Genomic DNA, 27,388 nt, shown 5'->3' with positions numbered 1-27,388 from the left:
GCATTTGTTGCAGTTGCATGCAACATCTCTCTCACGTTCTGCGACATTGTATATGAGCTGCCCATGATTATATACACTATAAAGATGTTGCATGCAACGAGTGCATATAAATGTTCTCAAACGAAAGATGGTACGTAGGTACACAATATTAATTATCATTTTGACAGGATCAATCATGTTGATTTCGTATTTTAGGAATAACTAATATAATCACAAGATTGGTTTCGAAATCACAATACTATTGGTTCTTTCTAAATCTGTTATGTTCCAAATACATATCTGGTATGACCCAAAAAAGTGAGTATATTTTTATATATAATAACATATTGGTTCATGCATGCAGCATAAGCATATATTTTGGGGGTGAAAGTTACATGAAGGCTTATCTTCTCAATTCTTTTTATTGTTGTATATGAATTCTGATCAGAGTAGGTGGAGTAGTGAAAGTTACATGGAGCTTATCCTTTCAGTGCTCTTTTTGAGTTGTGATTTTACAAGAGGCAACTCTTATAAAATCTTACTCTTAATTCGGATCAAAACTTTTAAGTGGACGACAGATATGCTAAGTGCGATTACATGTTACACGTGGAAACTACCCAGAAGCTTAGGATAGTATGATTTACTGGACATGTATCCACATATATACGACCAAATTTTAAAAGATATCTCGATGTACTGTAGCAAAATTGAGACATATAGCAATCGATTGGTCACTCATATATCAAACATATATTGATCAATATATCATTTGTTGAATATATGAGTAGTATATGCGGTACGTATTCTGTTTTTGCTATAATTATAACGAAGCTAGATCTAGAACGCTTATGGTGACTAGTATAAAATTAAAGGTATTTTTGTCGAATTAACCTATTTACTTGCTTTTCTATTTAATGAAGATTTTTCACGAAAAGATCAAAATAATTTACGGTAGACAAACTCAGGAACCACTTCTATCAATTTTTAATATTAAGGACCAAAGTAAAGAATTATATTAATCTCATGAACTATTTTGACTAAAAAACTATATTATATTATGAATCTTTGATCAAATTCTTGCCAATATATTTTTGTCTAATAATGCCAAATGTAGGAGAAGTTTGTTCTGCGTATGGAGCGCTTGTACCTTATGGTCCTTATCCCAAAGTTCCCAACGAAGAGGATGAAAAGTCCCGAGATATCTTTCTTCCATCTTCAATGGAAGTGCTGGATATAAAACAATTTAAAATGGATGGTTGATTGGTGTTGGTAGGGCACAAATGCAACATCAGTGTATAAATAATCAAATATAATCATAAAGAATATTTTCAAAAATTTCACAAAAAGGCTTGATGATTCCGCCACTCTATTGCACATATCTAAGAGACAGTGATTTGATTGTTTAATTGTTTCATTTGCAAACATACGTCGAATGATTTGATTTTATATTGTTAATTGGGTATTATTTTACCCTTTTAGTGTTACAAAACATACCTAATCTAATATTTAATGAGCAAGGAAGGACAATAATATGGAGAAAATTTGCATACAATGACCTGATCACCTTATTTGTAAGATGAGTTTTTTTTTTTTGTATTCCCTTCCGTATTTGACATCAAATAGGGTGAACTTAGGGTGGGTAATATACAACAGGCTCTCTATTGGCGTGACTAGTTCCGCATGGACAATGATCTGAAAGGTCACATTCTAGAATTCCTCCATTTCAAAGATATTTTTTCCAATTCATTCGGTTTGAAAACAAAGAATTGAAAGGAGTGTGTAAGAAGTAAAAATGAGTGTGTGAAGAGCACCGATCATAATAATTTTACGTGATAACATGAGAACACTCAAAAAGTTTACCGAAAATGATCATCATCAAATTAAGTACGTACAACCCTAAACATCAAGGAGAAAATTAAACAACACAAATCAACCTAAATACAAACAAAACTCAAAGCACAACGTGGCATAAATCGATCATAGTCCGCATACAACAATAATTTACTAACTGTAGTCTAATCTAATTAAGCCAGTGAATTTCAACCCTTCTTAATTACTTCTAAATCACTTCACATGATAGAACAAGCATGTGGATTTTCGTCGCTAAACATAGAGGTATACTTGTCGTCCGGCGCATTCGGGCCCGGAAGTGCCTGAGTCACGTTCCTCACGTAGCCGGAGGGAGCCTTCTTGTCATAAGCTCCGGCGACATAAGGATATGCCACCAAGTTGTAAGGCACGTATGGCCAAATCTCTGCCTTCTTCCCTGTGCTCTTCACTTTCTTTAACACCTTGTTTGGCTCCACGTATCCCGTCACGGTCACCCTGCTCTGCTTTCTGTTCACCTCCACTTGCTTAGCGCCTGAATTTATGCATAATAACACGTTAATATTGTATTTAATTAATCTAACTAGGTTTAACTAACAAGGGTCCCGTCCCACATATTAAAGGTAAGATTCAATTATTATGTCAGATGTTTGAGTACTGGAGAAGAGAGTCAAAGTAAATTTTTCTGTCAGTTGCAGAAGACTTTTGCTTTACGAGGATGCTCAGAAACTCTGGGTGTCCAGCCTTTGATGATCATCACATGCATGTATATATGCTTCCTTTTTCTTTCTTATCATAAAAAATTAATCATGGGTTCCTAATTAAGTACCTAGCTAGTCATGCTGCAGTTAGGGTTAAGTATGGGTAAATAACATGTATAGAGAAAGAGAAGTTCGAACCTTTCATGTTAGACACAGCATTTTTGACTCTCCTTTCACAGCCATCACAGTCCATTTTCACCTTGATTTCAACCGTCTGCAAAATTAAACAACATTAAGAGCAGAGAGATGTGATTAGTTACGTGTTTAGCCATGGAAAAACTTAATCAGAAGAGATTAAGGCACATGCAAACTACTACATGGAGCAGAATATCACAAGCCAAACTGAGATTTTGTATTGGTTTTGAAGGTTTTGATGATGTATAGTATACCTGCATTGGCTTTCGTTTCTTTCTTGGTCTTGAGATTGTGAAATAGTCTGAAAGAGCATCCAGAGCACCCATTTCTCTCCACTCTGATAATTCTGATCTGAGTTTTTTTTTTTGCTAGTGAGAGAGAGAGAGAGAGAGAGAGAGAGAGAGGGGTAGGGGGGGAAGAGAGGAGAGAGAGGAGAGAGAGGGAAAGGGAATGTGTTGCTGCAAAGGCAGTGTGTTTGGGGCGAGAACAAAGATATTTATAATCAGAATGTAGTGTGACTTGGTCCTCATCTAATAATGCAAAGATTTAAAACTCATTTTTGAGTCTTTGCATCGATAAGAAAACATTGGACTCAAAATTCATATATGAATTTTAATAATTTAGTTATGTGTATTGGAGATTATTGGACTCAAAGTTTAATCTTATTTTCTTTGGTTGAATAAAAAAATTTCAACTTAAATCTCATATTAAAACTGAAATTTGAGTCTCACTTTCCCTCAAAACTCAAACATGAGTTTTAAGGCTCATGGGCGGTGCAAGTTGAGCTTAACCAAAAGGTAGTGCAAAAGATAGTGACATGCGTCCTCAATTCCTGCTATTCTTCAAGATATCACGCGCTCATGCCCAACAGCTTGGCAAAAATTAAAACAAAAATAAAGTATACTACTATTCACACACTTATTTTAACTTCTCATACATTATTACTAATTTTTATCAATTGATATTCTTTAACTCATTCGTTCTGAATACCGAAAATTGAGAAGAATATGTGAGAGATAAAAATGGATGTATGAATAGCACCACCTAAAATAAAAAGAAAAATCAAATTAGCAACTTTTTTATTAATTTAAAAAACAGGAAAAAGATAAAAATGAAAGGGAGATATCTGGAAGGAAGCAAACCTCGATGGTTTGTATATGTTTGACAGCTTAATTGGAGGCTGTCGTCTTGCTGTTTTCTTGAGCCCAAAGAAAAGGGATTGTTCTGTTCAATGGCCTACTAGACAGTGTATGCCTCCAAAAACGAAAGTTACAGCCAAATCATGCATAAATGTTGACAAAAGAAGGTTTGAAAATGTGGCAATTAATTTATTACTGATGTTTATGTCCACCATGAACTTGGTTTACGCGCATCCAATTTAAATAATCAGAACAAAATAGTCCCAATGCAAAAGGAGACTTATGAAAAAAGGGAGACCTATGAAAAAAGATGCAACGAGACGTTCTTAATTCAGTATTTTAATATAATTTTTTTCATAAACTAGTGAAATTATACAACAAAATGAATTTAAGGCACATTATGTATATGTAGGAGAATAAGTAATTATTATTATTTTTTTTAATTCTCTTTTGCTGAAAAGTTTAATATATACATAAAATAAATATACGAAGAAAATACGAGTAGTTCAAAATGAGACTCAAAGCACATGTTTTGTTGGCCTTGTTTCTGGCCGACTCTTTATTTTTTTTTTATAAAACAAATTCACACACATACACGCTCTTTCCTTTTCGTTTTTCTTGTGGGGTGTTGGTGTTAGGGGTGGGGGGAAGGGTATGGAGGTGATTATTGATGAACCTGTTGCAGATGTTTGCTGTAAGATGGCGACGGTTCTCACTGACACTAAAAGAGTTTTCAAAGAATAAAAAATTAAATGATCTGGAGCCCCTCTGTCTTGAATCATTTGCTAGGATGAAACCAGTGTTAATTGCTGGACATCATCCACCTTTTTTCTCAAATCATACAAGGCGCGGCTAATTCTAGAATTTTGAATGAATCACGTAGTTAATATAAAGTGTGAGATGTAAAGGTAAAAAAGTTATATTTGACGATAAGAGAAATATGATAAGGGCTTGTAAGAGGTTGGGCAACTTCTCATATTGCTTGATTTTATAATGGAACACCAATTTCGTCATAGTATCAGAGCATGCTGGTTCACATGTGAAGGCCAACGAGATACACGTGTTCAATGTCATCTAATTTGTGTTGTCCACGTATTTGGCTTGAAAATTTGCCACACACAAGGATGAGTGTGAGGATGTAAAGGTAAAAGAATCTTACAATAGCGAAACGAGAAACATTACAAGGCTTATAAGAGTTTGGATTACTCTCCTTATTGCTAATTAATTAATGCCAAGTTCTTCATAAAGATATTATTCAAATAAAAGTTTAAACCTCTAAACCACAAGTACGTAAAACAACTGAGGTCAATACATATCTTCCACAAAGACGAAAAACGCAATAATGGAAGCTGAGTGTGAGAGAACGAACATGCAATAATAAATGTCATGCAAAAATCTAAAATATGTATGGTTCTTGAGAACGAGCCGATCAAAACAAAAGAATTTATGGGACGGGTCCAATTATTCAAGAGTTTAGGTGAGACATCGCTAGCCAAATGTATGCTTATATCACATCCACTCGGGGAGATTTTCATGGTCTTCTTTTTTGTTTTTCTGAAATTCAAAATTTTCATGGTTTGCAGACTTCCAGCTCCATAATTCATGTATGTATACATGCATGTCGTTTTCAGAAATTATGAAGTCGAATGAGTGGCATCGGAAAGGGTAAGGCTCTTTGCAAAGCAAAGGGAGTCGTAAAAACAATCTATTTTCTAAACAAGAGTAAGGTTGCGTACGATACACGATTTCTCTGACCTTAGCAAACCGGGGAACCTGATTAGCTCGGGGTCATGCAGTCGAGTGAGTGGCATGAGTCAACTCAACATGTAGTGATGATTGTTGGCACGATGGAAACCCTACCTAGCAAGGGATTCTTTAAAATTTCCAAATTTACATGCATTATTGAGGAAATATTTGCTTACATATTTTTCATGATCGGTTGTCTTTTATTCCATTACTTTTAGTATAACAATAAGAAGAACAAAAGTGTATATATTATATAATGGTACACAAGCATGAAAACGAGTAGGGAAATAAAAAGCTAGCTGCTCAATTATTATGTAGGTGGTAGCCCAAGAATGTTGATTCTTTCTTCAATTTGATCCTGACTTTGCATGTTGGTTTCTTATTTCTCCAACTTTTTAGGTACGCAAGCAAGCGATATTTAGCTAGAGAAGTAAAATTCGAAATTAAGGATTCATGGGCGTGTAAGTTGCTTTAAACCGTGTAATTATAACATGAAGAGATAAAGTCTTACCAACTTATGGTTACGCGGCCACGACAATCTATGAACTCCGTGCTTTAGATTGACTAAAATTATTAATTTTGGTGCAAAAGAATCGTTAATTTGAGCAAGTTATCTTTGACAATAAAAAAGCAAGTTATCTTGCTGTTCGATTTTTGAAGGATCGACTGCCATCATCGTGACAACACTAACAACAAAATATAGTACAAAATAAGAGTCCTTTGAACAACTTCTGGAATCTCTTGCAAAAAAATTGTAATTTTGAAATTAAAACATGGGACCAGATGTTGGAAATTCACTGGAAACAACGTACGGCCAATGCAAACCGGAAGTGATGCATGATTGAATATTGAGGTGATGGGTTAGTTGGACTTTTGGTAAACGTCCTTGTACGCGCCTCGATCCCTAGACCGCTACTGTCATCATGAAACGGAGAAGAATTTATCTCCCATTTTAGTACTAGTTTGGTACTGAGGTGATTTTGAAAAAAAGTGGTTATCAAAAAAAAGCTGGGAGCTTTTTTATGTTTGGTAAACATTCAGTTTCAGTTTTTTTTCATAGTTTTGGGTGAAAAAAAAAGCCAAAAACAGATGCAAAACCCAACTTTGAAAAACCAGTTTTTTTTCACATCTGTTTTACATAAAAGTTTATCAAATATTATAATACTGTTTTTTTTTTTTTTTTCAAAAGCACTTTTACAAAAAAAAATTACCAAACACTCTATTACTTTATTTCACAACTGTTTATTCGCACAACACAGCAAAAGCTGTTTTTCTTTAAAGCACAACAATACCAAAGCAGCCATTAATCTCTCTCATTCCTTCCCCTTCTACTTGAATACTTACGCTAAAGTCATATTAACATTTTATATTAATTTTTTATAGAGATAATAAGATAAAAAGTAAAGTGTGAGAGGAAGGGAGAGAAATGGATGAGATTAGGATGAGAGAGAATTATACTCTTTATGTAACGTACATACAATGTTATAAGTTATTTATATATATATATATATATATTATAGGGTGAAGTGCCGATTCAACTATCACCTCAATAAAAATTAAGTCTCTGAACCTCTAATGTGTATCATATACAAGTAACGTGACTTAAATTGACAAAAAATTGAATATGGTATATTCGAATCTAATATTAGGGATGTAATTGGTAGATTTTTATAATTCAATGACTGATTTTTCTGAAGAAAAAAAAATTAGTTTAGAGACCTAATTTTCACTCAAGTGATAATTTAGGGACTAAATTAGCAGTTCACCTATATATATTGGTTAATCCAGGATTCGAACATTAGGACGTTCCAATATTTAAAGGTCTACGTTTTTCCCTCGAACACGTGGTGGACTTGTTGCCATCATTCGAATGATCCTCGGAAGACCTTCACATGTATATTTTATGTACTCTGAATGATCCTTCTACACTACATTAGTCCCAATGTACATCCGTCATTGTGTGTGTGTGTATTTTGTAAAAAAATGTTTGATCTTTCGTACAAGAAACTTTAACTAGATGAGCACTCGTTTTCATCTGATACAGGTGAGATCATCACATGATCAAAGTGACAACCTCCCTGCCCATAATATATAAGATGCTGATCACCTCAAGCTCCAAGTATATTTTTCCTGTTTATATATATATATATATATATATATATATATATATATTTGAGTGTGTATTTTTGTGTATCAGTAAATATATTGTGAGTGTAGCAGGATTAATTATAAGGTTAGTCATACTTAGGACACACACAACCATACAAATTCCCGTTACTAATTTCTTAATCAGATGGGTTGAAGATGAAAACTACGTAATCAATTATTTTTATAAGGTGTTGGATACAAATATAACCTTAGAATGTTGAATTAGTTGCCCATTACATTATAGATATAACATACACAATACACTGAATTAAATGACATTATCGAAAGAGGCTTGTAACTAATTAGTTAACAAAATTCACCCTTGCATCCTAAATTTCAAATTTGATGCCCCATGACAATATCGAAATGCCATATTCTAAGAACGATTGCGTTGAATTATTCACCAATTACATTATGCATGTAACATATATGACCGTGAGAGACACTCAAGCTAATTTTGAATCTGTATTTAAGGAAGAAAACTGCATGATGGATAGATAAATATATGAGATGGGTCTACCTCGGGAAGTCAACATATAGCGAGTGAAATAAAATAATTTGTTGCTTGTGCGACCATCGAATTAAACAGGCTAATCACCTCATTAAGTAGATTTAAGTACACATCAAACCATTTTATTATGTAAGTGAAGGCTGAAAACAAGAGATACGTGGCAATAACGATATTCAAATTGTCTCCTTTCCTTTGTTTTCGAATGCTTGGCGCTCAGCAGCTATATATAGAGTCCTAGAGATTTTCTACTCAAGAAATTTCCATCAAATGTTCATTTATTTCATTCTTTAAAGTGGCTTCTAAGCAATTGCGTGCATTATTGATCGATGAAGACAAATTTTCCTTCAAAATCGGGGCATTCGGACCACCCCATCCGTAAACATCTCTCACAAAAATACAAAATTTTCTCTCTTTTTTTTTGTTCTCACCGACTTCAATGGTAGAACCAACACGAGATCATTGGTTGTTGATGGCCCCAACAACTTCCAAATTTTTTTTTTTTGTCAAACGATAGATTTGTTAGATTAGTCACCGACAGGGTTCGAACCTACGTCGTTATGCAAGGGCTCAACACCTTTCCACCACTGTGGTAAAGGGCCACTTGCAACTTCCAAAACCTATGAGTATTTGTAGTTTTGAATGGTGTTGTATTTGACCCAATAAATAGCTAGGGAAAACTAAATTAGAACTTCCTCCTCATAGTTCCTCTTCTATTTTTTTTTATCATCCTTGTCTTCGTTTTCTCTCTTCTTGTGTACGACTCTATTGTCTGCACCAAATGCTCGATGAAATGCCTTAGTTAACAAGCCTTGACAGTCTTCAACATTACGCTACAGTTTCCTGTATCCACCCTTGACAAGCCTCTACATATCATAGTTATTGTTAACATATGTTGGCATAAGCCTTCATTAGATGTTGACAGGAATCAACATGTTCCTACACCAGATGCTTGACGAAATGGTCCAATGAAGTTTTATGGTCGAAATCATGACTCCATTATTTAAAAATTCCAACTGTGCCACTGACCGACTTAACACCATTATTAAGAAAACTCTCCTAAAAATACGAGATCCTTTATGTTTTGATCCCACCCAATCTCAAAGTAATATCAACTAATATGAGAACTGTCCTAATCCATAAAATTCCCCTTTCTTTCCTTATGCTGCTTTTTCCTGTGTTCTCAATCCCGTTTTGGCTTGTTTGCACACCACATCGGCGTCCCTCCTCCTAGACCTTCTCCACTTTGATATGCAGTCACTCCATACCGCGCTTTGTTGTGGTTACATTGAGAAGGTGTATAGAGTTCTAATGTCCCCACCGACTAGGGTGTTCACAACACCACCGCTTTCTCTCTGACTGCCTTTTTGCCAACGTTGCTCGTGGACTCCCATAGGCTTCTTTCACTTGGTGACTGGTTTTTTTACGTTGTGGCTGCGATCCGCGAGTCGCTCGTTGCTGGATGATGCAATCGGCGATCTGATTGTGGGCGTGGGATCGTGCTGGTCGAGATGCATTGTAGTAGGGACAGTGGCAATAGACCTCTCAGAGTTTCTTTTGGTTTGTTTCTGGTTTCGGCCTGAACTCTTGTTTGGGCTCTTTTTTGGTCTCGGCCCATTACTTATCAATTAATCCACAAAACAAACTCCCTACGCCCTTAACTAACTTTTCGACTCCCACCTTCCTCAACAAATCCCACACCTCCACGTGTCCCAACTTAACCCGCCAAAAACACCCTTACAAATTCTCCTCCGCCCTCCACACCCAAACCCTCGCCAACGCCGTCGAAATCCTCTCGGATTCGGGCTACACCCCCTCGACCTCGCCTTCGCACCCTCCTCCATTCCCGCTCTCCTTCCGTCACCATCTTCGCCCCCAACGAAGCCGCGTTTTCTCACTCCGGCCAGCCGCCGATGAACCTCCTCCCCCTCCATTTCTCTCGCCGATCCCTAAAGTCCCTCCCTTTCGGCGCCAATATCGCAGCTTTACTCTTCGACCGCACTCTCACCGTCACCACTATGCCGTCAGACTATCACTTCTCGCTCAACAACGTTAGCGTCACTGCTTCCCCAATTTTCGACGATGGGTCGCTGATCATTTTTGGAATCAACAGGTTCTTGGATCCGTACTTTCAGATTTCGGGTCCGATTCGAAGCTACACCCCCAAGAACCTCCGTTGCTTGGCCCCCAAGGAGAACCCAGATCAGAGGATGGAGCTCAGAGACGGTAAAGTCCCCTTCAACGACGCTTCCGCCGCGCTGAAATCCAAAGGGTGCTCTGTCATGGCGTCGTTTCTTGAGCTGCAATTTCATGGTTCTTTCTTCAAGTTCCAGACGATGCTGACTGCGCTTTCTCCGTTTGACCAAGTTCTTAAGAACCGGGTCGGAAACTTGAGCGAGTACTCCTCCATCTTCCATCGCCACGTGGTACCCTGCAGGCTTTTGTGGACCGATTTGGTGAGCTTGAATGATGGGACGGTTCTGAGGACGAATCTCGTGGGGTTTTCGATCAATATCACCCTGTCCAATGACGTCTTGATGCTCAATGGCGTGTCGGTTACCTTGCTGGAAGTTTATCACAATGGGTGACTTGTGGTGCAAGTTCTTGATGTGCCAGAGAGAACAGAGGAAACAAAGAAACCGGAACAAGTGGCTGTGGCTTCGCCTGAACTTGGTAACAGCTCCCCTGCTGATGAGAATGCGATTGGTCACAACCATTTTTATGCTTACAGGCATCCATAAACAATCTTGCTAGGGTTTCTTTTGATTTATGGTTATCTCAGTTGAATGCCTCGGTTTCTGGTAATGCTAGCTCTTTCTGCTCTTTCATGTGTGGAGTTAGGGTTCTTGGCATTTTCGGATTTTTTTCGGGTTTCTAGATTTGGCATCTTTTTGTTGAGCATATGAACACAATTGTAAAATCTGTCAGTTCAGTGAACTTCAATCTAGTTCGTGTTTGGGAATTATGTATAAGTGTAGTTTTCGAAGGTTGATCTGTGCAATTTTTAGTTTTCTTTCTGATTTTCTCCCAAGTAATTTGCAACGTTGTCAAACAAGTCCTACAATTTGAACGCTGGATAAACAAGAATAAGCCCCAGAATACTAATACATCAATCTTAGCAGCCATCAGTATCGAATAGCTCTCGAATGTCTCTTTAGCGCAACCCGACTAACGGAGTTTTCCTGAGCCTGTCAATCTAAAGACCCAAACTTATCACAACATCCTTTCTCCCCTCGTCGAGAAGGGCTTGTTTCAAATTACTAAACAACTGCGCTGGAGGTCGATTACCAGAGTCCAACGTCTCTTGAAAGTACTTGTAAGCATCATCCAACTTATTCCCATGGCACAAGCTGTTAATCAATGTGGAGAACATGTGCATTCTTGGCAGGACACCTCTGGTCTTCATCTGATCCCAAACCTGCAATGCCATATCCACGCGATCCTCGTTACAGAACATCCTCACCATGATTTCGTATGTAGTTACTGTCGGCTCACAGCCAGGCTCCCTACTTATTTGCTGGAAAATGGAGTAAGCTTGTTCTGTTCTTCGAGCCCTTACCAAGTGGTGCAAGATTATGTCTTAAGTTCGGGCATTGGGACCGATTCCACATTTCCTTATCTCATCCACCACCCTACACGCATCCTGCATCCGCATCGACCAGCAGTAAGCCCCCACAAGAGCATTGTACGTGGGTGCCTCCGTTTCGAAACCACTGGCTTTATTCAGCTCAAAAAACTCAAGGGCTTCACTCAACCTCTTTCCAGAACCCAACCCATTAATCAAAATGCAGAAGACATGAGGAGTAGCCTTGACATTCTTCGATTCCATCTCACGAAACAACTCAATCACTTCATCGTACCTCTTCGCTTTACAATGTGCATTGATCAGAATAGCGTACATCTGGATCGAAACCCTCGTCCTTCATTTCTCTATAAACCTCATTCAACCTCAAAAAGTTCTGTTCTTGGCCCCATTATTCCAAACTTCTCCATCTTCTCGAACGCATCAATGGCTTCCTTAACCTTCTTCTCCCTCGCATATCGCCGCGAAATCAGCGCAAAATTCTCTTTACTCAGCAGCCCTTTGATCTACATGTCGTTCACCAATTCCCACACCATCTTGAACTGTTTGATCTTACCTAGAGCTTCAATCAACGCATTGTAGCTCTCCGTGTTGTGCTTAAACCCTTTCTGCTTCTCCGCCCACCGGAAGAACGAGAGCGCGAGGACGCCGGCGTTGCTGAACTTCTTCAAGACCGTCACCACAAGCGTCGGCGAGACGTCCACGGAAGCACCGTCGAGTAAGCTCTCGATTTGGGAATTAGAGCTGCTGGTGGATAGCATTTTGCAGATTTTATCAGCATGCTCTGAGACTTTGGGGTTTTTGAGAAGTGGGGTTTTGTCACCGGCGTCATCCAGCACTTGGGTTTTTTCCAGACCGTCGTGGACTGCTCCGTGAAAACTACCAGTGCGATTGCATAGGAACCCAGATGGATTTTGATTGATACACGAGGGAAAATTCGAGAGAGAACCATTTTATTTCGTTCTTATTACTTATAAAATGAACGATTTAGATTACGATATTTTAAAGTTCATACACATTACAAGTGATGGGTGAGTTCGAATCTCGTGGTGAGCGCGCGGTCTTAAATTCAAATATCATGAAGGGGCGAGTTCGAAACCAGAGGGGGAGAGATTCACTATGAATTTAGAACAAGATACAACAGATCAGAGGTGAAAGAATGAATTTGTGATCCAACATTCAAACATGTCCGAATGTAAACCGAATCGAAGTAGACATACAAGAGCATGGAATGGCAGCACAAAAAGAGGGAGAGCCTCTTATTAACTCAGTTACTCAAAAGCTACGAGTGGCAATACCATCGGTAACAGCCCGCCATGCTACGGTAAGTGGCAATACCTCAAGCTAACTCACTATGTTTCTCCCTTCTACTCTGCCCCGACGCCCCGTTATAAACAATAGTCAAGCATGAGACTGGACGAACCCACAAAACGAAAAGTGTTCTTAGGGGCCAAAGAATATATCTCCTGCGGTTGCCAGTCTTCTAAACTAATCAAGTTTAGCTCACAGGAAAACCATACCGGGTATCTGGAGACATTTTCAGCACAGACATCGTCATTGGCATTGATTTGATTGTGCATTCCAGTCATCAAGAAGGTTAGTGATCGACTCTTCAAACTTCTTTGCTTGGGGCCCAGGCTTCAAGATATTGGCATCACCCCAATGAGTGCACGGATCCATCCACCAGCTTTTCCAGCCCGAGCACCATGCCCCCGGGGCAGCTTGATTTCTCCCACGCTTGAGGATCTTTTTATCGACCATATCCAGCACAGGGTCATCTTTCTCGAATTGTCGGGCAAAAGCAGCTCCACTTTGAATCATTTGATCAAAATCCGAGGTGTTGAGGAAGTGGGGTTCCATTTTTGGGGGTGTGTCCCAGATCATGTATCTTAGATCACTGTTCACAGTAGTGTTCTTGAACTCTGGTGAATTGCATATAACTGAATGGAAATATCCTTCCTGTGACAATATCACATTTGTAAAGTACATGAGCAGGGTCCGGGGAAGATTATCCCAACCAAGAATGCAAAATTCCAGAAACGATCTGCTCAGAGTGACCCATGGGGAACCTGCAAATCAGGGAAAAAAAAAAAGGTTTCTAATTAGCAGTTCAACATGTGGACAGAATATCGATATGGGTAATCTTATATAAATGTGTGTTAGACTTTGCCTGTGAATACTTTAAAAGCATCAGGGGTTTTCCGCTTCTCTGTAGCATGAAAAATTTGGCTCCTTCTGGCTAGGTATGTCGCCGGATCAACTACTATTGGCTGGACCCTGTGCAACCTACATCAAATATTAAAAACATGGGTTCAGGTTCAATTAGAAATATGTTGCCCAGAAAGCTAAAGAAAAATTAGCGAAAGGGTTTGCCTACTCCTTCCATCCAAGGTCACTAGTGTGATCAATAAAATTGAGATCTCTTCTGACAGATGAGAATACATGAGACAGATCTGAAAGTACAAAACAGAAGCAGAAGTGAATTAGTTGGTGTAATTTATGAAGAAAAACAACATAATGCAATCATTTATCGGAAAAAAAAAAAAACCAGCACAGTGAAATTAGAGTACACATTTAAACTTAAAAGAAATGCCTGACAATAAAGCTATAACAATAGTAACAGTAACAAGAAATAAGTGAATTATCGTCTCCCTTGGACAGATAACCTTCACAGAATTGTCAAAGATGCACACCATGTGCATTGTCACTGCTGTACATTGTGAAATGTACCAACAAGGCAAGAAGCGGGCACAAAGTTGGTGGCCTGGAGAACTTCATCGTAAAACATTAAAAGTGTTGCCCTTGGTAAAATCTCTGAGCATTAAGGAAAATCGTAACACAGCATTTTAATTCCTTTTATCTCCATATGTACTATATCCGCATAGATTGTATGCAACCTTGATGCAATTTTTCGTGTTCGTTGGAAGAAGTGACAATAAATAGAATCCTTCAACCTAAGGATTCTTTATATGCTCTATTGCAGTTAGAACCAAGTATGAACAAGAAAATGTCTTTAAGACCAAAAGACTGATATTCACTTTCACACACTTTCTACTTAAAAAAGAAGTTCTTTAGCATTTTCTGCAGTACAGATTATTAATGTTAAAACTCAGGCAATTACTAAAGACAATAGACCAATATCCAATCTTTCTGCATAAATAATAACGCCACCAGCTAAACTCCCCATAAAGTCCCCTAAAAACTCTCTCATCTCAAGTGAAATCAATAGACTTGAATGAAATACATCAAATAAAACACTTGAAATACATCAAACATCTCGAGTGAAATCCCAATAAGTGTCCTAGATATCTGTCCTGATACATGTTTCTTTTCGGGGTTTTGTTTGTCAAGGATCTTGTTCCTGGATAATTGGGTATAAGGTAAACCCTTGTTTTTTGGCCCATACAAGCAGAAGCTTATACCCAATCCATTAGGAAAAGAAAAAAAAGGACAGTCGACGAGAGCCACCTAAACGTTAGAACAATTTAGCTCAAAAGTCAACTTCAGAATGACAGCTGCAGAAGCCAAGAGGTTCAGCATAAGGAGCTGACATGACAATATTAAGTTCACTAAATTTGGTGTTACCAGGTCAAAGAAACAGCATCCTATTCCTATGCCAATACATCAAGTTTCTCAATACCCGGCACATCCAACATACCATTTTCCCGATTGTACACGAAAAATAATTGCAGTTGATCCTATACAAGAATCAGTTGGGACATCTGGAGGAGGGGGATTTGAACTATGACTTTTCGCAGTTGCTCCAAACTGGGCTATGCCAACCTCCCCCCTATAAATATATGGCTCTAACAAAAATGGAAACTTTTCGCTTTAATTTATCCTACATATAAGTACTTCCCCAGATAAACACTTTCCCCAACCCTAAGAGCCAGATTCCTTCAGTCAATTTAAACAAAATATTCAATAATAAATTGAATTCCCCAACAAAATCCAATCTTTTTATAGACCGTATTTATATTCCCAAGCAAGTTAAAGGAAAAATGGTCAATAAAACAAAGAAATTACATAAATTTGCATACCGTCCTGGGTGATAAGTGGATAATCCATGGCGCTCAGAGTGACTAACCAATCCCACCCACTATCAACCTTCAACAAAATCGCCGCCGCGCGCAACGTGGTGGCAATATTGGAGGACCCCATGTAAGTGATTCGATCAGGCTTGCCCACCACATCCACATTCCCAAACGCCTGAATTGCAGGCACAGCCTTGATAGCGGCGGCAAGGCGTCGGCGCTCTTCTTCAGATTCGTCAGCCGAAAGATGCAACAAGTATCGATTTCGGGGATGGTAGACGGCGAGCAGCAGCCGGAAGATCCGAGCCCTATCGCCGCGGCCGCCCCATATGTAGTAAGCGAAAGCGGGCGGGTAGTGAGAGCCGTGCTGGACAATTGAAGGGAAGGGTTTGGGGAAGCTGAAGGCGGAGATGGAGGAGAGAAGGAGGAGAAGGAGAGAGAGGAATGTGGCTGAGAAGAGCGTTAGGAGCCATTTCTTCTCAGCTCCCATAATGGGTCGGTTATGTTGGCGGCTCAGCTGGTTTTTGGTGGCGGAGTTGGGGCATATGGGTCGGTTGCTGAGTCAAATAAGTGGAAATTGGGATGTGGGTTTTGGTGGAATTAGGGTTTTCAGACGGATTTAGGTAATGGGTCGGTCAGGATCTTGCAAAAATGGTGGGGAAGCTGTTTGAAGATTGGGTCTTTAAAGATTGAGCTGTAGAAAAAGTAACTGTCTTCAACTATTCGTTATGTGTTGGATCAACAACCGTCAAATTTCAGTTCTTTCTCTCTCTAACGCACACTTTCTCTACAATAATTGCTCTCTCTGGCTGTGTAACAGAGCTAGGGTTAGGGTTTCCAAGTTTGATTTTGTTGCGATGAAGAAGAAGAAGAAAGAGTTCATCGATTTTTTCCCTGTGGAATTTTTTGATTTGTTTGATATGATCTTATAAAAGTTTATGTTCACACTCTCTGTCTTTAATTTTAAATTTAATTTGTCATGTGGCCCCAAATAATAAACTTTGGGAGTGAAAAACATCCCACGCTCGTCAAACGCGCGTGGCCGCACGTTCCCCGACCAGGCGATTTGGCTACGTGTTTAAGGCGATTGGAATATGGGGGCGGCGGGCCACTTTCGTTTTAAGAGATGTTTTAGTATGCTGGAAATACAATTCAGTACGATTTTGTGTATTGAACTTTTTGTCTATTAAAAGAAATTTCGCTCGTTTTTTCTTTTTGGTATAAATTGTGCAAGAGAAATTTTAAAGGATTTTTTATGAATTCTCTGTCATTTTATTGTTTAATATCAAACTTGTAACAATGTTATAAATTATTGTGCAAGAAAATACAAAGTGGCAAAAAAATTCATAAAAACTCTTGAGTTTTGTTAGAGTTTCCATCAGCGTTTCTTATTGTAAATAGCAAATTTGGTGGGTAGAAATAGAGATCTGCATATTTGGTGACGTGTGTGATGAGGTGAGCTATTGGGTTTTTCAATGGCAGATTCAACATTGGTGGTTTGTTGGGCCCACAGATGGAGATGACCAAAGCATAATTGTTTTCTTTAATTGCTAATTATAATTAGGTGCATTTTATGAGGAAATTTTATGGATTAAGGAATGTCACGTGCAATTAAGAGTCATTGACAATAAATACTATTATTATGATACAAAATAATAACACTAGTAAGTTAGGTTTTCAATTTTAAAACAAGACCAATAATGAATTTGAAGTTTAATAGAATGCTGACATCGTGTCATGCTTCTAGAAAAACAGCTAACCAAATTTTCGTAGGACTACCTGACTAGAATAGCTCGCAAATCTAATAAGAGCGTCTCTAAAAAACGTTAGATCAAATGTTATCAAAATATAAAACTCAAGGCTCTTGCTTTTGCTTGCTTTTGGAAGTTTTAACAAAAAACTACAGTTTTATACTAAGAAGTCAATCGTGATACTGTTCACTTTACTCTTTATCTTATCCTTATCGTTAAAACTCAAAGTTTTCAAATCTTTTTCATTAGTTTTCCTCTTGCTTTTTATGAGTCAAAATTTTGCTCCTTTTATGTTGTAACCCATACAAGGTATCGGCTTATGACAAAACTTATGTGGCATCATTATCTCATCTCACAAAATATTAGCATGTACAAATAACAGTATGATTATCTTCTGTTTTTCTTCAAGCTCCGTTTGCCTGCGTAAACATCCTTTGGGACTGTTGACCGTCTTTGACAAGCTTTCCAGAATTGCCCGACATCTCAGATGGAGTTGACTGAATCGTCATCACTGCCTGCATTATTACCACCATTTTCACTGCCGCTGCTGCTGCTGCTCCCACTACTACTTCCGCTGCTGCTGCTCCCACTTCCGCTGCTACTTCCGCTGCTACTACTTGAACTAGAAGTCTCAGTTTTCCTCCCTTCTGCATTCCCCTCGTCTCCAAACATATCAGTGTGTGTTTCCCTCCCCTGTGCATTCATCACCTGGGCTCGAAGGGCTTCTGCGGCATTTGGCCCCTTGTCAACTTCATCACCGCTATCATCTACATCAGCAATCTCATTATCACTATCATTCTGATGTGGCATAATGATGTCAAATTCAGGATTGGCTTCATCTTCAGCAGCATTCCCATCATCGGGTGATAAACTACCGAAAAGGTCTTCAATATCTATATCCTGGTGTTCATCGTTAACTTCTTCATTCTTAGGGCCTGGCGAGGCAGCAGATACATTTGGTTGATCAGATGAGTAATCAATCACACCTTTATTGGCAGCTTTCGCACCTGTAGATTATGAACAAAACATAAGGATATATGATAACTGCGCAAACAAAATTGAGAAAAAAAAACAGTAGCAGCATCATTACTTTTTGGACAAGACACAGCATAGAGGAATGAAGACATATGCAAGATGAAATTCTTTATTGTTTTCAGTAGACTTCGAAAAGGCGGGGTGAAGGTCATGTTAGCAAATTCATACGCATGCCAAAGTAGTCAGGCGGACAACTGGCGACTAATCATGTGACCATGAATCAGTAAAAAACAAGTAAAAAGAAGTTTCTTAGAGTCCAGAAAAAGCTCAGCCCAAGAACAGCGCTCGAAAGTTTTTAACATTTAGGATGGGGGTTGGCACAGTAATATTTGAGTTGGTAAAATGATTTCAGTACAAACATAGTAATATAAGGTAGAACCATTGGGGTTAGACTGAGTGGACTCTTCAGCGGCCCCAATTAAATCTACATTGGGTTTGGCTACCTCAAATGTGTAGTGAAAGGTATTGTGCATATGTGAGTATCAAATCACAATTGTGCACCAAAAGTGTTTGCAACTGGACAATGGAGAAACTACGCACCCCATTCTGCGGGACAAAAGAAATATTCTTATGAAAGGAAAAAAAAACACTTGACAGGAAGGTAAGCTGAGACAAAATACGCCCCTCCTCTCCACTAGGAAAGAATTAACTCGTCAAGGTTCCAGATTCCAAGCCAAATGTCATTACACGAAAAAGTTTTGAATTTTAGTTTGTTAGAGCTGAGGGCTCATTTGGAAGTGCTTTTAAAATGACTGAAAGCTCTTTTCGTGAAAATGTTTTTGTCATTACAATACCAAATCGTGATCCTACTGATTTTGTCGGAGGAAGTAAACAAACACCATACTGTTCTCACTTGCATACAGAGCTTCATGCAGTGAAATGCAACTAAAGAACAAGCAATGTCTACTTAATTTAATCATGGCATTATGAAGTTTGATTCCGATCCTCTCGAGGGAACGAAAAGCATTCTTTGACAAGCGAAAAATCCGATGTATATTCTTATTTCGGAACCAAAAAGGAAAAGAACTATCATAAAAACAAACCTGGATTCTCAGGCACCCCAACATCTATCCGTTCCACCTCAACCTGATGAAACAGAAAAGGAACCAAAAGAGTGCAAATTTCAGCTGCTTTTCAATAACCAAAAACAAAAGATTCAACCTTGAATCATAATATTTCTAATAGCCAAACCTTACCGGCACGACGGGGAATGCAGTTCTAGCAGGATTATACTGATGCGTTAGCTTGGGCGCCTTGCCAACCGGAGAAAGCTGCGGGTCTACAGCCATACCAGCCGCCGATTCCCCAGGCCGGCGGTCATGCCGGAGCTGCTTCACGGAGCGGTGAAGCCTCTCCAACCGAAACGTCTGGCCGTCAAAGAATAATACGGCGTCGTTGCCCTTGTACTCCTCGCTGCTCCCTTTAAACGTGACATTGGGTTTCCCCACTTGGTTGTTCTGAAATTCGACCGTAACCCTATTGTCCTTGGTCTTCTTCAGCGCCCCGGCCTTAGTCTTGTCAATCGACGCCGGCTTGAAGTCGTCTGCGATGGATATCAAAAATCGAAAAGGATTACAAAAGAGGCAGATTGGATAGGATACTTACATCGGATAGATACTTACATCGGAGAGTGCAGTACTTGTTGGCGGAGCCGTCTCTGAAGGAGGGGCCGAGGGTTAGGTTGTACCAGCGATTGGACTGGGGGCCAGTCTTGGGCTCTTCCTTGGAGTTGTCCGCCATTGTTAATTTGTGGAGAATGTTTCAGGCGAAAGTGGGACGACGGAGGTGGGGCCCACACCTTGCTGACATGGTAAGATGATCGGAGTGACGATGGAAACTCAGGAGGGGTCGGGACTGGAACGGGAACGTGGGAGAAGGAGATGGCGACGGCTGGTCTCCAAGGACAGCGGGCTTGTCTACTGGGGACAACTGATAAATTCGATTCGCACCAACCCGATTCCATTGCGGGTCGGATTATGCTTCGAACAGCCCAAAACGGTAAGATTACCGGATTGCCTGTGATGGGCTGGCCCAACCAGAAGTTTATTTCGTTACACCTCTTATCCCCAACAGGGACACGCGTCGCGCAAGAGCGATTTCAATGAAATGGTTCAGTGGGCCAGATGGTTTTGGGCATCGGGGGCAGCGGGGTGGGCCGGGCCCTAGCCGCCGTGCCGCAGCTCTTTTGCTCTGCCTCTTTTCCGGCTCCGGTACAGAATTCCCACCGGAGACCGACGCCGACGACGACAAGGACAATGACGCGATAGACCACAAAGCCGAAACCCCGGGTGTCGGAAAAGTGATTCCAGTCACAATCCGGTGGCGCAACATCAACTGCTCCCTCTCTGACAAATCCTCCACAGCTGTAAGTTTCCATCTGTTGGTTATGACATGTCCCGTTACGACCGGTTTGGTCGCTGAGAAAATGTGTAGGATAAAAGATTTAAATTCCTTAATTTTGAATGCTTAGGTTCGATTTCTGCTTAAAAACGGAAGCGGAGAAGCGAAACCGGGAGACTACTGGCGATTATGGGGCCGTCAGGGTCAGGGAAGACGACGCTGCTAAATGTACTTGCGGGTCAGCTAGCTGCGTCGCCACGGCTACGTTTATCAGGACTGTTGGAGGTAAATGGCAGTCCTAGTCCAAACAAAGCCTATAAGTATGCTGCTTGTTTATGTTTCAAAGCTCATTGTGTAGTTCATTTGGAATTTGTGCTTATTCTGCAGTTCTCATTTGTTTAATTTTGTGTTGGGTGTTAAGGTTTGCTTATGTGAGACAGGAGGACCTGTTTTCCTCGCAGCTGACGGTGAGAGAGACGTTGTCACTTGCCGCGGAGCTGCAGCTTCCGGAGATATCTTCCTCTGAAGAAAGATTGGAGTATGTGAGCACAGCCTGTTGTTCAAGTTGGCGTTGGTAAGATAGCATTGATGTGAAGACTGATACAAGCCCCTACTGCTAGCATTTACTGGTAGATGACTATTGTAGCGTATTTTTATTTCTCGTGGAAGCAGAAAATGGACCTTTTACTTTCATTGTTTGACACAATATACCGGTTGTGCTTCTAGGACTTGATGCCCACCAGGCAGAGAAAGTAATGGAAACCCCTTCGACAGCTTGCACACGATGGACACACTGTCATTTGCTCCATAAATCAGCCTACAAGTTCTGTGTATGGTAAATTCGATGACATCGTGTTGCTAACAGAGGGTGCACTTGTTTATGCTGGTCCTACACCTGATGAACCACCAGCATACTTCTCAGAAAAGAGTAGATGCTCTTGTTGAGTCATTTTCACAACAATCGTCACTAGTTCTCTATGCAACTCGGATCACAAGAAGGGAAGTGTCCGACAAAGAAACCAAGTTCAGCAAGAAAAACAGAGTCCTGAAGAAGGGAGGTTGGTGGAGGTAATTCCGCTTGCTCCTAAAGTGTGCATGGATGCAGGTAAGACCTTTTTCTTTGTCTTAGCATGAAGACCAAAAAAAAAAACAAAAGGATTAGCTCAATGTGCAATATAGGATTTTCAGTGATGACATTGTAAATTAGTTCACTTTGGTTTAAAGATTGTATTAGTTGCTTCCTTTTATAATGTCAGGACAAAGCTTTATAACAATATAGCTCGTTATCAACCTAACATCCACACTTTTTAAGTAGCGTTTTAGCACTCAACGGTGAGGGAGATATTCATCTATTTAGGTGGGTTTGAACGTTGAATGATGAATTGGGCTGTTTTATGACTATAACTCTAGTTACCTGATTCTGTTTGATTCACTAAACAATCTGATTAGGCTTCTCGTGATGGACCAACAAATAAAGTTTGGTCAGGAATGTCAATTGCATCAGCGATCATATTTGCATCAGTTTTTTGGAGAATGGGAATATCTCAGACATCAATACAAGACGGAATGGGATTGCTTCAGGTGTGAAATGGTTTTTTTTTTTTTTTTTTTCGTTAATTCACTTTAGAAATCTACATGATTTTGAGTTCCTGAATCAAACTTCCGTAGAGACACTGCTCATTTCCTGCAATCCCAACACTTCTACAAATTTGATTATATAAGAGCTTTAGAAATAAAAAAATGAAAGGTTTTTAATAAGTCGAATATTCAAAAAATTTATTGAATACCAGCGTCTCTATCTAAGTTTTTAACTACCTTTGGTCCTACTTATGGATATTTTCTCTCAGGTTGCTGTATAAACACAGCAATGGCTGCTCTAACAAAGACTCTGGGTGTGTTCCCAAAGGAGCGTGCAATAGTAAATAGAGAACACGCTAAAGGGTCTTGTACATTAGGACCCTATCTTCTATCTAAGTTGTTGGCTGAGATTCCCGTTGGATCAGCATTTCCATTGATGTTCGGCAGTGGGACCTTCACTTATGACAGTTTTTCTTGTATTTGGAGGCTATTATGTCAATGCAGAGAATACACCAATCGTATTTCGTTGGATTCCTCGTGTCTCTCTAATTAGATGGCAAGATCAAAGATCACTTGGATCACTTGCCATTTGCCCGAAAGAAGTTTTGATTGCTTAGATATATCAAATGATACAACTATGTATTGTTTCCTTTACCTTACGGTTTTATATTTCCTTGTGCACTTTCAGGGCTTTCCAAGGTCTTTGCATCAATGAGTTTAGGGGTCTTCAATTTGATCATCAGCATTCTTACGATATTCAAAACGGAGAGCAGGTTCAAGGAGAACTCCTGTTTGAACTTTCAAGAAAATGAAGCGTCTTCTCTTTATTAATAGAACCTAATATTATGTAAGAACCATAGGCGTAAACCCTTTAGCACTAGTACCACAATTTTATGCTTCTATGTTGTATGGTTCTTAAAATTAACGTTGTATCGCTTGACTGAGGTATGTATAATTTTATATCTAATACCTTCGGCTCTGTTTCCTCCTTATTTTGCAGGCACTTGAACGCATCCCCTTCGGAGGACGTCACATTAGGGAAACAATGGTAGCTCAAAGTAGAATACTGTTGTTTTGGTATAGCACCACTTACCTTCTCCTTCCGAAAAACAAACCGAAATACCAGCTGCTGGAGGCCACACCTCTTGACCAAATCCAACCGGCGGTGCAGCTTGAGCTCTTAAATACCGAACAAGATGAACAAAACGAGCCAAATGAAGTTAATGAACAACCCGTAACAGTTGAAAAAGTCGAATTAAACCAGCCATCAAGTGAATCATCGCCAATTGACTTTGTCCTGGAAGGTTTGTGATCACTTGGGCATTAGTAGTGTTGTTATGGAAGGTTATTTACTCATCTTGCACAAGCTCCTCTATGTTTGTTAATTACTCATCTTACAAGTTAGGTCAGTTGGTTGTGGCAGATAAAATTCACACAATACTCCATTTGCACTCAAGTTTGAGTCTCTACGTTGTAGTCATTTGTAATTTAAAATATCTTATTATAAAAAATAAAAAGTTAAAAGTTAAAAACAAAAAAAAACGTGCATTTCTTTCAACGGTACATTAAATGTGGAGAGCAAATCTTTGTAACACATTTGTCACGCTGCTGTTCTCATCCATACGTTTCGGTAGCTTCGGAGATTTGCTCAAACATGTTTAAAAGATAGAACACGTTGCTAAATTGACCACAATACCCTCGGTACTGTGATATTAATCGATAAAATATAACACGGGCAGTGCCAACTATACCCGAAAGTGTGCCATAAAGAAAGAATGAGGATTTTCTACGGATTCTTTTTGTGAAGATTTTAGGATCCTCAAATTATGTATATTCATTGAAAAATTGACCAGATTATATACATAAACGATCACAATTTGAGGATCCCTAAAATTCTTATTTGTGAATCCTCCTGGATAAAGAAAAGTAATGCCTAAGAAAAAATGAGATGGCTGCTGACATGCATATGCATAAACAGTAGTAACTTACACAAAAGGTATAAAATCAAGATAAATGCTAAATAAACTTTCTCAAAGTCAAACTCTCTATGAACTTTTTTATGTTTCACGTTTTTGCACAGTATTTTATAATATTGACACTAAAATTATGCTTAAATCACGAGCTAATAAAAAATCCAAAATCATGAGCCAACGAAATTCTATGGAGAATCACACTTTTAAGTGAGAGATTTTTCAGGGTGACTGTCACATGTGGTGGCACATTACGTGTCACTATATAAATTGTGCGATATGTTTGTTAAAAAGTTAATAACTTAAAAATAAAATTTCCTACCATTTATTAAAAAATAAAATTTCTCAACACTTACGTAAAAACACGTAATATATCATCCGTATTTCAGTCACAGATTAAAAATTTCTCCACTTGTAAGATACTCTGCTTACCGTGTCTCCAAAGTCAAAGGATTAGATTTGGGTTGCCGTCCCGTGACAATATTACTTTGCCGACAAGTAACTTCTTGGAGGGTTCACTCTCATCTCATGGCTCGTGCTACATGCCAACCCCGAAAAAGCCACGCACAAATTGCCACGTGTCATTCCTACGCGGCCTCTCTCTCTCTCTCATTTGCAGCATCAGTATCTATATATATGTACCACGTACGAACCTCGTTGTCAAACAAAAACACACATCAAAATCTTAAATCGTCAAACTTTCGAGAAGCTGCAAGCTTTGTCATCATGTCTACATCAACGCAAACCTCTGCTCTTCTCTCAGCTCCGCCACCGCCGCGGCGTTTCATTTCCGGCGTTAACCGAAAGACCGGGTTGCTGGAAATGCGGCGTAGGCGTCGTCCTCTGACGATTTCTGCGTCGTCGCGTGGTCCTGATAATTACGACGGTAGACTTGTGGACGAGGACATGATTGTGCTTCGGATGCGAATTCACGACACGGAGATGCTGCAGGAAGACAATCACCAACCGCCGTCGAACTGGATGCGGTGGGAGAAGCAATATTATGCACACTACAACTCGGACATCTGCAAAGGCGTGGGGTTGTTGCAATCCCAATTGATGAACACTAGGCCAAGCGTGGCGTTGGGAATGCTAGCTCTTGTTACAATTAGCGTGCCAATATCCACGGCTGCTTTGATGTTCCCATTGCTGGACATCTTTAAGGGGATCTTAGGCAGTGGGAATATTCACTTTTAGTTCATGCATGCATGGCTTCACTGTAAGTAAATTATGCAACGGAAAAACTTATTCACAATTATCAACTTAACCACTTACCTATGGAAGACATCGTCTTAGAGAAATAGGATTAATAACTGAAGTTCTTCTGCAACTCTACACAACTGAAAGCAAGGCTCGCTCAATGGGGCTTGAGTTTTCTGTAAACTTGCGTGTACTGTGAGAGAATAGGGACCTCAGTTTATACTGCATACGATAGAATTCAATAAGGATCCCTCCCATTAAGCGATCCTTATCAAAGAGTAGCCTTATCACCGTGAAACACTTATGCATTATATCATCTAGAAGAGTTCTAGTTTTATCAAGAATGTATCTAACTTGAAACTTTAAATAATACAACTCCTGATAAGTCTACCACAAATGTCAATCCTAATCTCCTTATCATTCCAAATGTCTTTAATCAAATCACCAAGTGTTTGCTCTCATATAGAACTTACATTCACTGCCTTCTGTAAATAGACACACCTATTATTTATTTATTTAATTTCTTGGAAAATTGTTCACCCGTGTAGCTATATTGACTTAATTTGTTTTAGTTGTGTTTTATGATTGTGATCACTTGCGACAGTTTTTGCAGATACAATGCAATAAATTTCGACTCACACCAGAGGGGACGTTGAGGGGGAGCAAAAGGTGCAGTCGCATAAGACCTCAAATTTGAAGGGGCCCCTAAATTTTTTCCATTTAACATTATGTAATAATGTTCTATATTTAAAAATTATTTTTGTTAGCACTTTAAACTGCATTGTGCACTCCTCTTAAGAGTGTATTTTTTTTCCTTTCTAAACATAAGAACTTGGAGTACAATGAGATTTTTTTAGTGTCAATAATAACACCCTGAAAAGCGACATTTTCTTATTTTTTTATTTTTTCTTTTTTTTTCATGTTTGGCTATTTAAGATAAAACTGTTTTTGATTATTTAGTGAAGGTTATTGTTTGTAGTTCTTTTTACTTATCATTAAGAACATTTGTGAACATGCAACCAGTGAGTGCTAAAGTTTGTTTTGATTTTTTTTGTTGTTGAATAAACTATATTAGCGTAGTTTGTTTTGATTTTTTTTTTGTTGTTGAATAAACTATATTATCTACGCTAAGAGGGTGGGGAAGTGGGCTAAGTCTCATAATGGGCTAACAATAATGTGGTTCAAATTCGCCTTTGGCGAGAATTGAATATAAGACCTCTCACATACAAGTGAAGACGAATACCACTTGACCGTAGTACTAAGTGACTTTGTTTTAATTTAAGTGAATATTTTATAGTATCAATACATTGTCATACTTTTCTAAAACTTAAAACTATCTTAAGGAGGGTCCCTTTTACAAATTTCGCATAGGGCTCCCAAAATCTTAGAGACGGCCCTGACTCACACAATAACATCTAGCTATTGGTTCAACGATACTTTCTTTCAAACGTGAAAAAGAGTTACTGAATTTGAATTCCCCACCCTCATTCATCAAATAACATTTTATGGGCATCTTGAAATCATCATTAAAGCCAAAAGTATTTTCATTGTTTGCTACGTTTTTTGTTTTTCCAGGTGGGTTTTGCTGATTTTTCATGAGTCATAATGTGCTGGAAATTAACTAGCTTCCTCAATTATATTAGGGTTCTTCTCG

General features: G+C 39.0%; 5 protein-coding genes and 2 pseudogenes across 5 annotated transcripts; 3 read left to right on the top strand and 4 right to left on the bottom strand.

Annotated features, from left to right (window-relative positions):
- Window positions 1–1,834: 1,834 nt before the first annotated feature.
- LOC103948443 (heavy metal-associated isoprenylated plant protein 20) lies at window positions 1,835–3,184 on the bottom strand. Its single transcript, XM_009359479.2, has 3 exons — window positions 2,957–3,184; window positions 2,706–2,781; window positions 1,835–2,341 (listed from the first exon to the last, which is right to left on the bottom strand). The coding sequence occupies exons 1-3, from the start codon at window positions 3,026–3,028 to the stop codon at window positions 2,049–2,051; spliced, it is 441 nt and encodes a 146-aa protein (XP_009357754.1). The 5' UTR covers window positions 3,029–3,184; the 3' UTR covers window positions 1,835–2,048.
- Window positions 3,185–9,303: 6,119 nt separating this feature from the next.
- On the top strand, window positions 9,304–13,026 carry LOC103949553 (putative fasciclin-like arabinogalactan protein 20). The gene has a single exon (XM_048584984.1). It carries the CDS (start codon window positions 10,157–10,159, stop codon window positions 10,829–10,831), a length of 675 nt encoding a protein of 224 aa, XP_048440941.1. The 5' UTR covers window positions 9,304–10,156; the 3' UTR covers window positions 10,832–13,026.
- Window positions 11,294–12,779, bottom strand: LOC103949545 (annotated as a pseudogene).
- LOC103948433 (beta-glucuronosyltransferase GlcAT14A) lies at window positions 12,922–16,689 on the bottom strand. The gene is made up of 4 exons (XM_009359468.3): window positions 15,867–16,689; window positions 14,204–14,279; window positions 13,997–14,112; window positions 12,922–13,895 (listed from the first exon to the last, which is right to left on the bottom strand). The coding sequence occupies exons 1-4, from the start codon at window positions 16,348–16,350 to the stop codon at window positions 13,381–13,383; spliced, it is 1,191 nt and encodes a 396-aa protein (XP_009357743.1). The 5' UTR covers window positions 16,351–16,689; the 3' UTR covers window positions 12,922–13,380.
- Window positions 16,690–17,928: 1,239 nt separating this feature from the next.
- Window positions 17,929–20,548, bottom strand: LOC103948424 (ELL-associated factor 2). The gene is made up of 4 exons (XM_009359457.3): window positions 20,269–20,548; window positions 19,843–20,189; window positions 19,690–19,732; window positions 17,929–18,618 (listed from the first exon to the last, which is right to left on the bottom strand). The coding sequence occupies exons 1-4, from the start codon at window positions 20,384–20,386 to the stop codon at window positions 18,095–18,097; spliced, it is 1,032 nt and encodes a 343-aa protein (XP_009357732.3). The 5' UTR covers window positions 20,387–20,548; the 3' UTR covers window positions 17,929–18,094.
- A 149-nt stretch (window positions 20,549–20,697) lies between these two features.
- Window positions 20,698–24,222, top strand: LOC103949535 (annotated as a pseudogene).
- Window positions 24,223–25,260: 1,038 nt separating this feature from the next.
- LOC103949526 lies at window positions 25,261–25,731 on the top strand. Its single transcript, XM_009360645.3, has one exon. The coding sequence runs from the start codon at window positions 25,261–25,263 to the stop codon at window positions 25,729–25,731; it is 471 nt and encodes a 156-aa protein (XP_009358920.2).
- Window positions 25,732–27,388: the final 1,657 nt, after the last annotated feature.

This window comes from the organism of the source record quoted next, unplaced genomic scaffold, assembly GCF_019419815.1.
Source record: "Pyrus x bretschneideri cultivar Hongxiangsu unplaced genomic scaffold, Pyrus_bretschneideri_v1 Contig22, whole genome shotgun sequence".
NCBI lineage: Eukaryota > Viridiplantae > Streptophyta > Magnoliopsida > Rosales > Rosaceae > Pyrus > Pyrus x bretschneideri.
This window is presented reverse-complemented; position numbering and strand designations above follow the sequence as displayed.

Bases quoted from the DNA above. Each gene is read 5' to 3' on its own strand.
- LOC103948443 (XM_009359479.2), bottom strand. From the start codon at position 3,028: ATGGGTGCTCTGGATGCTCTTTCAGACTATTTCACAATCTCAAGACCA. The intron at 2,782-2,956 runs GTATACTATACA...TTAATTTTGCAG, and splicing joins AGAAACGAAAGCCAATGCAG to ACGGTTGAAATCAAGGTGAA. The intron at 2,342-2,705 runs GTTCGAACTTCT...GCATAAATTCAG, and splicing joins TGCTGTGTCTAACATGAAAG to GCGCTAAGCAAGTGGAGGTG.
- LOC103949553 (XM_048584984.1), top strand. From the start codon at position 10,157: ATGAACCTCCTCCCCCTCCATTTCTCTCGCCGATCCCTAAAGTCCCTC.
- LOC103948433 (XM_009359468.3), bottom strand. From the start codon at position 16,350: ATGGGAGCTGAGAAGAAATGGCTCCTAACGCTCTTCTCAGCCACATTC. The intron at 14,280-15,866 runs GTATGCAAATTT...TTGTACTTTCAG, and splicing joins TCCACTTATCACCCAGGACG to ATCTGTCTCATGTATTCTCA. The intron at 14,113-14,203 runs GTAGGCAAACCC...TATTTGATGTAG, and splicing joins AGTGACCTTGGATGGAAGGA to GTTGCACAGGGTCCAGCCAA.
- LOC103948424 (XM_009359457.3), bottom strand. From the start codon at position 20,386: ATGGCGGACAACTCCAAGGAAGAGCCCAAGACTGGCCCCCAGTCCAAT. The intron at 19,733-19,842 runs GTAAGGTTTGGC...CTGTTTCATCAG, and splicing joins CTGCATTCCCCGTCGTGCCG to GTTGAGGTGGAACGGATAGA. The intron at 18,619-19,689 runs GTTTGTTTTTAT...CATAATCTACAG, and splicing joins TGGGGTGCCTGAGAATCCAG to GTGCGAAAGCTGCCAATAAA.
- LOC103949526 (XM_009360645.3), top strand. From the start codon at position 25,261: ATGTCTACATCAACGCAAACCTCTGCTCTTCTCTCAGCTCCGCCACCG.